Below are 12231 nucleotides of genomic sequence, written 5' to 3' on the forward strand. Positions count from 1 at the left end.
AAGCTACAATATGTAATAATTAAATCTTATGTAATAATTAAATCTTAAGAACACTGAAAGACACATGGGTTATTCCCTGGTTTCTAATAAGGTTGAAAACTCCAGTTTGAAAGCTACAATATGTAGTTATTAAAACTTTAAGTCACGCTGTGGATACCCTTACTTTCTAATAAGTTTGAAAAACCTGGTTTTAAAGCTAAAATATGTGTTAAATTAAACCATAAGAACACTTTGAAAGTCATGTTGATTATACCCTTGCTTTTAGTAAGCTACAATATGCAATAATTCAACCATAAGAATATCCTGACTTCTAATAAGGAGAATAGTTCCAATGGTGACCCGAGAATGCTTACTTTCGAGTCCTATATTGGTGGACCAGCCAGGACATACCATGTTCTATCATTTGTGTTGATTTTGTCCACACTAAAGTTAGTTTTCCATTTCTGTCTAAATATGTCCACCTAGTGTCCATTTGAATGAGCTGCAGGTTTGTTGTAATTTGCACATGAAAATAAAAACAGGTTTTTCATTACTCTAGTCGGAACCACATGTCTATCAGACCAAAGTGTATGTCACAAACTGGGTGATGAGATGTCATAAACTCCTAAAATACAACCTTAGACTCATAGTGCACACACTTTACCAATAAAGCAAATTCACCAGAGTTTGTTGAATTGAAACACTTTCGATATTCTCTGTTGAAACAACGGTCTTCTTTGTCATCGCAGTGGATCGTATCGTGGGCCTGGATAAGGTAGTGGGAATGTCGGACTCCATGCACGGTGCATTCAAAACCCGAAAAGGAATGTTTCGTACAGTGGGCCAATTGTACAAGGAGCAGCTGGGGAACCTGATGGCCACACTCAGAAACACCAACCCCAACTTTGTCCGCTGCATCATCCCCAACCATGAGAAGAAGGTAAATTTTTAAAGTAGAGACTACAAAAAAACTTACATGCTATGGCTACATCTGCACAACATGACATGTCATACAAAAGCTGTTTTCAAAATTAAGTGAGTGTGTGTTATATATTTTTTCTAATTTCGCTAGTATGTTTATTATTGTGGTTGTAGCAGTGATCATTTTAGAGACATGTTTTTCAAAACATTTTCTTAGGCAGGTAAACTGGAGGCTCATCTGGTTCTGGACCAGTTGAGGTGTAATGGAGTCTTGGAGGGCATCCGTATCTGCAGACAGGGTTTCCCTAACCGCATTGTCTTCCAGGAGTTCAGGCAGAGGTAACTTGCATGCACACACACTCTTGGCTTGTTGTGGGCCCAAACAAGGTTTTTTTTGTGGCTGCATGTCCTTCTTTAATATTACTCATGTAACTTGCTAAAGCAGGGATATACAACTGAATTGTTTTGGGGGCTGGACTTCTCTCTTCATTATTAGGCTTGTTTTGTATATTACGGAGAACCTACGTGGCTGTTCATTTTGTCAGTTACAGAAGCGCTCTGCTGTTTTTAACGACCTAAGGAAAAAAAGCTAGTCAAAGATCATCTCTGACAAGTCTCCTAGTCAAACTTGTGAGTCTGTCACAAGTTTTTTCTTTAACTGAACTCGTGGGCCACCAGTTGAATAGCTGAAATGAGGAAAAAGAGAGGACCTAAAATGGAACCTTGAGGACCCCCAACACCACAAAAGAAGTTGAACAAATGACTACTGACTGCATCTGATAATGATAATGATGAATAAGCTACAGCAACTCTATAGTTACATGAATCACATTAAGAAAAAAATGTAACTGTCAAAAAGAGGACAAGGGGTGCCTTGAAGACTGCCTCAGTTTTGTAAATCACAGGTTTGGGGCCTGGTATGGGGTCATTTCTGGGGCCAGATTTGGCCTCTGGACCGCCAGTTGAATAGCCCTCCGCTAGTGGTTAGGGCTGACTGCAGCCTAGTGATTATTGTAATATTATTATTGGCAACCAGAAGTACATTTAGCGATGGGAGCCTGACTGTGTGTGTATAAAGACACAACCAACAAAAATGCCATTCACGTACGTTTATAGATGAATATTGTTTAATATATGTAAATTTTTGTATTTACGATGAATCACGTATGAACGATAAACAAAGACTCCATTGACAACTGCAACTCAGTTCCATCCAATATGTTATGTTTACTTTTATTTAATATTAATGTTCAATTCAAAACTGGAACTCTGCCTGGGCATTAATTGAAAAAGTAACCAAAACACAATAAATAAGCATACACTATAAAAGACATCTTCTTTATACACTATATTTTTGGGGAAAGGGTTCAGCTTCTTTATAATAAATAGTACAGGCGTTTTAGAAATACAGCCCTAAATCTGTCACGACGACGGCATTTGGACATGATGCTAAATTAGCAATTATCTCTATGAGCTTTTCAATGGACACGGCCACGATTCCGCTAAACTGAAATATAGTTATTTCAGAGGCGTTTAGCACAGTCCAAAGTATAATTGTATAGTATTTCAGTCCATTAAAGTAGAACAAGAAAACATTGTAGATTAGAGTGACCGGTTGCCATAATCATGTTGTGGCCCCAAACAGCCACATAGTCTTAATGCCCTTCACTGAGTGAGCAAAAAGAATACAATTACCTACTTTTTCATTTTTCTATAATCCAGGTATGAAATCCTCACTCCAAACGCCATCCCAAAAGGGTTTATGGATGGCAAGCAAGCCTGTGTGCTGATGGTAAGAACCATAGATTGCATTCAAAAATGAAAGGGGAAAATTAATCCTATTTTGACCTCAGCAAACCTAAATCTATTTCAGATCAAGGCCCTGGAATTGGACCCTAACTTGTACCGCATCGGTCAAAGTAAAGTTTTCTTCAGAGCTGGCGTCCTGGCTCACCTGGAGGAGGAAAGAGACATGAAGATCACTGATGTCATCATCAGCTTCCAGGCATTGTGCAGAGGATACGTGGCCCGCAAGTAGGACTGATTCAGTCTCTTAATTACAGCATGCACCATTCACCGACCCTGGTCTGAAAACACTTCATTTCATTTTTTTCGCTGTGTTACAGAGCCTTTGCCAAGAGACAGCAACAACTGACTGCTATGAAAGTTATCCAGAGGAACTGTGCCGCTTACCTCAAACTTAGGAACTGGCAGTGGTGGAGGCTTTTCACTAAGGTAATGCATGATTTGAAGCTGCCGATCCAATTAGTCAGTCCTTTAATGCCCGGTCCAATGGAGAGTCTCTGGGATGGTCGTGATTAGGCTAGAATACCGGCCTGAATTTGACGAGCTGCAACAAACGTGTCTATTCCCTGTGCGAAGCCGCTTTTAAGACATTAATCCTCACCGCTGTGTTCAAAATTAGTTTTTTCCATGTACCATTATCACTGGAAGACTAAAGGAAAATAAATGGCTAAGCATGCTTCATATGCCCCAAGCAGGACGACACGAGAAGCTAACCGCTAAAGTAGGTGTGATCGATCCAGGTGTCGATACGATCAATACCTAGTATGATATCAGACAGAATATGAACTACCGTAATTTCCGGACTATAGAGCGCACCGGGATATAAGACGCACCCACTAAATTTTAGAAGAAAAATTAAGTTTTCCATATATTAGCCGCACCGGACTAAAAGCCACAGATATATACATTGCAAAATAGTTATATACACAGAAAGATAAATAGTTATTTACACACCTCAATTGTTTCCAAGCAGTGTCTGTAACACAGCAGTAAAACAGCTGATCAAACAAAACAGAAGTCATTGTCATGGACCCACTAGCTGCAGAAGCTAGCTCTCCAATCAGACTCAGTAACTCCACGGTGACTTCTTGGTGAATTTACCGAGAAAGTTGTGAAACTGAAACAATACAAAAATAGTGCATTTTGCAAGTTAGTAACACCCAACACAGATACTTGTAAACAGGTTAGCATAATAGCTAATGCTAACGACGCTAGCGTCACTACGTTACGATAGCGTGTACAAACACTTTTACAGACATCACACACGGGACGGTTTTATAAGTATAAACAGTTTTACTTGTATTGTAAAACTTGCAAACGTTGCTTGGAGTAATGAATGAAGAATCCATACGAGTAAAAACGCTATGGGCGGCTAAAAGACTGAATGGCACGCAACTTCTGGTTAAAAAAAGGCAAAATGGAAGGACACTGCAGTGAGTGAACTCGTCCAAAAGATGGTGCCATAGCACCAACAATAAAACACCTTCCCAGCGTATTTGCTTTTATTTATTTAATAACTATTTTTAGTATGGCCATCAGCTAAGAAAAATCCATAAATTAGCCGGACCTCCGTGAGTAAGTCTCTGGGTACAGGAAGGGTGTGAAGGCAAAACCCAAACAATTTAAAGGTCTCATATTATGATTTAATAATAATAATAATAATAATAATAATACCTGGGATTTATATAGCGCTTTTCTAAGTACTCAAAGTCGCTTTACATGTTAAAAACCCATCATTCATTCACACCTGGTGGATATATGTATATGTATGTATATGTATATGTATATGTATATGTATATGTGTATATGTATATGTATATGTATATATATGTATATGTATATATATGTATATGTGTATATGTATCTATATATATATGTATATATATGTATATGTGTATATGTATATATATATATATGTATATATATGTATGTGTATATGTATATGTATATATATATATATATGTGTATATGTATATACATGTATGCTAGTGTAACTATGGCTAAATATGTCACTCATGAAACAATCTTGCCTTTTTCCAAACGAGCCATTGGGAAATTAATACATAAGTATCTGCGCCATGGTTTGAGTAAAAAAGGAAAAAGAAAACATGTAATGGTTTTTTTTTTTTGGCTCTCGCCGTGAAGGTGAAGCCCCTACTACAGGTGAGTCGGCAGGAGGAGGAGATGCTGGCGAAGGAGGAGGAGCTGCAGAAGATCAAAGACCGGCAGCTGCAGGCCGACGAACAGATTAAACAGTACGAGAGCAAGCAGCAGCAGGTACGATAGTCTCTGCCGAATCGGTATAGCTACTGTATCACATGCACATGTAGGAGTAATGGATAGGCACAATATGCGGCCATGATGCCTCAAGAAGAAATATAAGGAAGAGAACAAGTTTAGTGTTTTTACTTATTTAATTGCTAGTTACTGGTGGAAAACAATGCAAAAAAAGGGGCAAAAGACTTCAATAAGTTGCAAATATATTTGCCAGTATCATATTTTCATTGTTTTGAAAGTTACTCATATTTCTGTTGCATTGTTCAATTTAAACAATTGTGCTCCATTCTAAAAAAAAAAAAAAAAAAAAAAAAAAAAAAAAAAAATCTATAGCAGGAGTTTTCAAAATGTAGTGCAATTGATCATTTCTGGAGGATGTTTTGTGGAATTTTGTCCTTGACAGTCTCAATGTAGACACAAACATGCACTTTTTTTTTTATTTTTAAATTGCTCATCACTCACCATTCTTATGTAAGACAAGAACACATGTTTGTCTTTTTTGATTCATTCACACTCGTAAATAATGTCAATGTGGAAACACAAAAATAATTATGTCTTTAAAGGGGAACTGCACTTTTTTGGAGTTTTGCCTGTCATTCACAATCCTTATGTAAGACAAGAACACATGTTTTTCTTTTTTGTGCGTTCTAACTCGTAAATTAACGTTATTTAACAATGGAACCAAAAGTACCCACTCTTGCGCCTACAAAGTGCTCTACAAAACATCTAAAAACCTCCATTGTTTTACATACATGCTGTAAGTATATATGTAATGTAGTAAAAAGCACATTCATAATAACATGTAGTACTTGCGTATTTTGCTAATTTTAAGCATATGGCAATGTACTAATTCCACAGACTCATCACAACGTTCGCTTTTCCTTTAACATCACCACTACTAATGATGCAGACTTAATTAGAGCCATCAAAGACTACTTTGGAACAAATGATTATTCAGAACCTTATATTGTTGTTCATGACTATAAGGAGGATGAGCTACAAGTTTTAGAAGCTGTGTGATGAGCAAATCCAGCTTTAATTAAACACGAAGCATCACGTAGCAGTATCGCTAAGTGTGAAACAATAAATGCAAACTACCAACATCATAAAACAATCACTTACTGTACAATGTCTGCTCTCACTGGGACGACAACAGGTTCACATCTTCCTGTTTGTATGAAGAATTAATCATAAACCACGCTGAGGTAAAAAAAAAAAGAGGTCGCAAACGAGCGGGGTTTTTTTTGTCTTTCTCGCCATCTCTGGGTCTAAGTTGAATGTCCAAGTTGTCCAACTTTGCAGTTTATGGCCACATCCTTCTACTATCCAGGTGAGAGGCATGATTTATAATCTAGAATTGACTTTTAGCAGCTCACTGGCACAATATAGCTGCATAGTAACGCTCTGTGATCACACGCCAATACAAATAGTTTGTGTTACCACTTAATAACAATATCACTAAAATACTTGTGTAATATTCAGGGCAAAATATGTAAATGGGGTATTGTTGGCAATTTTTTTTTTTTTTTTTTTTTTTTAGAGGGCTTTATGGTATACTTTCATTAGCTGAATGGTTAGCCACCTCATACTCCTTTACGACTTAGAATGCATTAAAAAAAGAAAATTGTGTTCTTGTCTTACATAAGGATTGTGAATGATAGGTAAAATTCAACAATAAAGTGCATTTCCCCTTTAATGCTCTCCATACACATGCCGTCCGTATACATTCTGATGTTTGTGTGACCCAAGGCAGCGGAGTCCTAAAAGATGCCTCGTTAGTGCTGAGGAATTATCCCTTCTCTTTTTGACGTTGACTGACTGCCCTCTGCCAGCTGAGCGCCGAGAAGCTGGCCCTCCAAGAGCAGCTCCAGGCAGAGACTGAGCTGTGTGCCGAGGCCGAGGAGATGAGGTGCCGTCTGGCCGCCAAGAAGCAGGAGCTGGAGGAGATCCTTCACGATATGGAGGCTCGTCTGGAGGAGGAAGACGAGCGTGTTGGCCAGCTGCACAGCGAGAGAAAAAAGATGCAGCAGAACATTAATGTAAGTGACAGTGATCATAAGTCTGATTTTTAATTTGATTGGTCTTTTTTTACTTTTTTTGTAGGAACTAGAGCAGCAGCTGGATGAGGAAGAAGCAACCAGACAGAAGATCCAGATGGAGAAGGTGACCTTGGATGCCAAAGTGAAAAAAATGGATGAGGACATGATGGTGCTTGATGACCAGAACAACAAGCTCAACAAGGTCACCGGCGGTCTTTAGCGCTTCTCTCTGCCGCCTTACACTGCATGAAGGATAATGTTTATTTCTTGGTTTTCAAATGTAGGAGAAGAAACAGTTGGAGGAGAGAATCTCTGAGTTCACCACAAACTTGTCTGAGGAAGAAGAGAAGTCTAAAAGCTTACAGAAGCTCAAGAATAAACATGAGGCCATGATCACAGATTTGGAGGGCAAGTATTTATTTATTATAAATTATGTATTCCCATGTAATGCTATTGATTTGGATTTTGTATCCAAGCACATTGATTTCATCTAATTGTGATAACTGCCAAACTGGGTGGGTGGGTGGGTGGGTGCGTGTGGTACACAGAACATCAATTTCCACACTTCTATTAGCCTCGGGTCCAGTGCACCCAGACATCTTATATGTAATAGAAATGTGTAGGGGGGTGTATGGTGTGTGGTCATTAAATATGTATTCTGATATATGTTCTTCACAGAAAATGAGCCAAAGTCAGTGAGTCTCAGTTTGAAAAATTAATTAATTGTATCATTTTTGTTTAATAAAAAAATGAAAGCGGGTCCCACAGACCCGAACACCACACAAGGAATGTTTATGACCACCTGTTGGGGAATAAAACAGTGTCAAAGTATAACATTTTTACATTCAAATGTTACATTTTAATGACTTTAGGCCAACCATACCTCAAGGTACCTACTATAACTGCTGGTAGAAATATTGTCACGTGGGTAAAGCGTGACAAAGTTGGAAAATTGAATTAGAGACCTTTGGTCCAGACCAGGTGTGTCAAACTCCTTTTAGCTCAAAGGCTGCATGGAGGAAAATTTATTCTACGAGGAATCTAAAATCGAATAAAAATCAATCTAAAATCCACAAGGGCTGGACTGGTAAAATCATAGCATAATAATTTAAAAAATAAAGAGAACTTCAAAAAAAAATTCTGTCTTACTTCGGCCAAAAGTACATATAAAAAATCCTCTTGACAAAACACTTCAAGTTGAAAATTGGTGCAGTTTCAAGAACACAATGAACTTAGACTTTGTCTCAGTGTATTTACAAAGCTATTAAGCTTTAATCACTTCCTGTTTAGCATTCTAATGTTGGCAGTTTAGCATTAAAGATGGGTTTGGAAAAGTGTTTCCTCAAACCGCCACATTAGTAACATCCGCAATGCATTAATTTATCACAATTCAGATCACAATTATAATATTAACAAAACAATTATCAAAGTGACCCCATAATAGCTGAATTAAAGGTAACATAATTACAAACTTAACCAAAATGAACATGGTAGATTTAAGCATAAAATAAAATAGAAAAAAACAACAAATGTGGAAACACATTTTTACAATGGAGTTCAGAGTGCACATCGGGCCGTGAACAAATTGCAAGCGCTGCACGAAATTCTAACTACAAAGATGGTCATGTTGACATCATTCTTTGCTTATTACTGTTTAGTTGTTGAGTGGATAATTAACAATAAAAAAAGGTATTGTGCGTCGCTACAGCATTAAGTCTTTTGCCAGCCATAACAGGAGCAGCTGACTACTTGCACCTGCGCTAATTGGAGTAGCAGCAGCCAATCCACAGGGCGCTTAAAGTCAGCTGACGCGTCATCTTTAAACACTCATGTGGCATCCAGTGGACACATTTAGAACAGCAGTTTCTTTCAATAAAAAATTGCAGCGCCTTTTTATACTTGGAAAACTAATTTTCCAGGCTGCTGGTCGGATTAAACCAGTTTGCGGGCCTGATACGGCCCGAGGGCCGTATGTTTGACACCCATGGTCTAGCCTAAACCAACATTGTCTCCTACCTAAAAAGATTTTAATGATAATAACTAATGTCCAAAACAAAATTTGTTTTAGGATGTGTACACAAAATCAAGTAATGACATTTTTTTTTACACAAGTTCACACATACAGGCGAATACTGAAGTAAGCTTTGTTTGGGTCCTAACATTCAGATCGTCTAAGAAAAGAGGAGAAAGCGCGGCAGGAGCTGGAAAAGAACCGCCGTAAACTTGAGGGCGATTCAAATGATCTCAGCGACCAGATTTCGGAACTTCAAGCCCGGATTGCTGAACTTGAAGCTCAGCTGGCCAAGAAAGAGGAGGAGCTGCTCGCCGCGCTGGCCAAGTTGGTGTCCCATCCAGTTGCCCCGCTTCAGCATACCTGCAAACACCATACGACTAGCGCGTCGTTCTGTGTACAGGATCGAGGAGGAGGCTGCTGCCAAGAACATGGCCCAGAAGAAGATCCGGGAGCTGGAGGCTCAGATCTGTGATTTGCAGGAAGATCTGGAGATCGAGAGGCAGGGACGCAACAAGGCGGAGAAACTGCGCAGGGATCTGGGAGAGGAGCTGGAAGCCCTCAAGACTGAGCTGGAGGACACCCTGGACTCCACTGCAGCACAGCAGGAACTCAGGTAGCAGACAAGCTCAACTAAGACCCTACCAATGTCAAATTCATACATCACATGCAATCTAAGATATGGTATAGAGATGGACCGATTATCAATGCCAATATTTGGCCTTTTGACGCTTAGTTGTATCGGTCAGCCTTTTTTTCCCATGACGACAACAGAACTACATCAGCAGATACAATATATACACATGATACCAGTATTTAGTATGTAAACATTAGTGAAGTAGATAGTAATAACCACTGCTTAAGCACCAGCCCTTTTACCCTGCTTGAGAAAAGTTATTTTGTTCACCACAGCGGCCACACACCCGTCCCCATCCTTTTCTCTTCCTTGTGCAGTGCTGCATCGCGTGTACAGTACGTCTCCCCTGCTTACCTGTCAAAACGTTTAAAAAAAAAAAAAAAATTGGCGAGGAAATCCAGTTTTTGTCCTTCTTTCCTGGCGTCTTCCCGGTTTTGTTTGTTTTCACGACTGCTGCGATGGCATCCACTCAACAATGTTCGGTCATTAAAGGAGCGCTGCGAGCCGCATGTTCTGTGATTCAGTCAAATAACGCGACAGAGAAAGATGGACATGAAGACGACAGAAAAGATCTCTGCCAAAATAAAAACTTGGTGTAAATACCTTGAAGAATATACTGTAACACTTATTATTAAAGAAGAGCAGGCAGGAGCTCACACATTCTCATAATTTCTGTAACATCCAGGAAGAAATTACTTGTCAGCCAGCTTAAAAAATGTCTCATTTATATGCTACGTGAAGAAGCACAGAATCGTTTTTTATTTATTTAAATGTTCGCAGTATTTCAGTATTCCTCACAAGGACACCTTACAATGTATTGAATCCATACACTGCTATAAAACCCTATACGTTTGAGTAGATGGCGAGTTATTGTGATGTAGAAAAATCCCATATTTTTCCAAGTTTTCCCGTATTTTGAAATGCTAATATTTACACTCTTAGACACAACGTTTAAAAAGCGGTTTGTGAAATCTTAACCTTTTTTTGGTGCTAAATTAACCACAACATTATGCATAAATCATTATGGTGCTACTGGTCTGACGTTTACTGAAAAATAATGTTTAAAAAAACTACTAGCAGCCTTGTCCAGCTGTTTACTGACGTATACTATTCATGTTTAAACAACTTTTTTTTTTTTTACTGCAAATGAATATCGGCCTCTTTGACTACTAATAATCACTAATAACCCTGAAAAAAACATATGGGTCGATCTTTAATATGGTATCCCACTGGGATCCAGCACATCTGTCCATAAGTGTGGCATGGGGCACATTCTAAAAATCTAAGTAAATACTAAAACAGAAAAACAGCATGTGCAGGTGCAATGAGAATACTTCAATGTTGATAGTAATTCACTTTTATTTATTTATTTTTTTACACATAAAACAAAGCACATAGAAACATGTTTGTCTTATCATATCCACTTCATGGGGTTATCAAAATTGCTCTTGCAGCCCTGGATTATTCAGTATGTGGCTCGCGGTGAAAAAAGTATGGATGCCCTATTATCTGCTACATGCAAGCATGTTCATATTCAATACATTTAGTTTTAGTTTCAGAATGCTCCATCAACAGCAGATAATATTCTCACCACTCAGGCGTTAAATAGACCTCCTTATCTGTTTCCTTGTTTCTCCTTCCGTCCAGGAGCAAACGTGAGACGGAAGTTTCCCACCTCAAGAAGGTTCTGGAGGATGAGGCCAAGGGCCATGAGCAGCAGATGGCTGACATGAGACAAAAACACAACCAGGCATTTGACGAGCTCAACGACCAGCTGGAGCAGGCCAAGCGGGTAATGGACACAGCGGCCAGAAACCGACTTATGCTCGATGGCGTTGACCCTTTGACCGTGTGTTCTCCCCTACCTACAGAACAAGGTGTCTGTGGAGAAATCTAAGCAAGCCCTGGAGAGCGAGTGGAACGAGGTACAAATAGAGCTCCAGACTCTGACGCAAGGCAAAGCGGATTCCGAACACCGTCGGAAGAAGGCAGAGTCCCAAGTTCAAGAGCTTCAGGTCAAATTTGGAGAAAGCGAAAGGCAAAGGCAGGAGATGTCCGATAAGATGGCCAAAATGCAGGTATGGCTGCAGAGTTGGGAAAGAGGAAAGCTGTTCATGTTTAAAACTGGTACAAAAAGACACTGATGGTCATTCTTTGTTTTGTTTTTTAGACGGAGCTGGACAATGTCAACAGCCTGCTGACCGACGCAGAGGGCAAGAACATCAAATCCAGCAAGGACATTTCTTCGACTGAGTCACAGCTGCAGGATGCTCAGGTACGGAGTTATGGACCACAGTTTGCGAGATCCTTGGCTCTGGCGCAGTGCCAAAAAGACATCAAACTTGACTACACAGGAAAAGTTACGTCGTAACAAAGTTTAGGTGTGTTTTAACCTGCAGAAGGATCAATATCGCTTTCAAGAAGAGAGTGACGCCTCCGGGGCAAAGTTGTGTCCGATTTCCAGCGAGTTTTACATTTTACTGACGGCGTGATTTGGGCAGCCAGAGACACTCTGACTTCATGTCTGACGGCAGCGCGTCCCGCTGAGTCTCAATCGTGTC

The 12231-nt window shown here is 39.4% G+C and overlaps 1 protein-coding gene across 2 annotated transcripts in view; it reads left to right on the plus strand.

Annotated features, from left to right (window-relative positions):
- The window catches only part of LOC133634071 (myosin-9-like), a 61236-nt gene that overhangs the window by 26298 nt on the left and 22707 nt on the right, over positions 1-12231 (plus strand). For both annotated transcript variants that reach the window (XM_062027050.1, XM_062027049.1), the window contains exons 18-31: positions 729-919; positions 1118-1239; positions 2623-2692; positions 2774-2934; positions 3027-3135; positions 4852-4983; positions 6816-7022; positions 7087-7224; positions 7307-7430; positions 9189-9360; positions 9437-9649; positions 11318-11462; positions 11542-11748; positions 11841-11945. In XM_062027050.1, coding sequence (XP_061883034.1) covers positions 729-919; positions 1118-1239; positions 2623-2692; positions 2774-2934; positions 3027-3135; positions 4852-4983; positions 6816-7022; positions 7087-7224; positions 7307-7430; positions 9189-9360; positions 9437-9649; positions 11318-11462; positions 11542-11748; positions 11841-11945 — 2096 coding nt within the window. The remainder of the gene's footprint in view (positions 1-728; positions 920-1117; positions 1240-2622; positions 2693-2773; positions 2935-3026; positions 3136-4851; positions 4984-6815; positions 7023-7086; positions 7225-7306; positions 7431-9188; positions 9361-9436; positions 9650-11317; positions 11463-11541; positions 11749-11840; positions 11946-12231) is intronic.

The sequence above is a fragment of the Entelurus aequoreus genome, linkage group LG18 (genome assembly GCF_033978785.1).
Source record: "Entelurus aequoreus isolate RoL-2023_Sb linkage group LG18, RoL_Eaeq_v1.1, whole genome shotgun sequence".
Lineage (NCBI taxonomy): Eukaryota > Metazoa > Chordata > Actinopteri > Syngnathiformes > Syngnathidae > Entelurus > Entelurus aequoreus.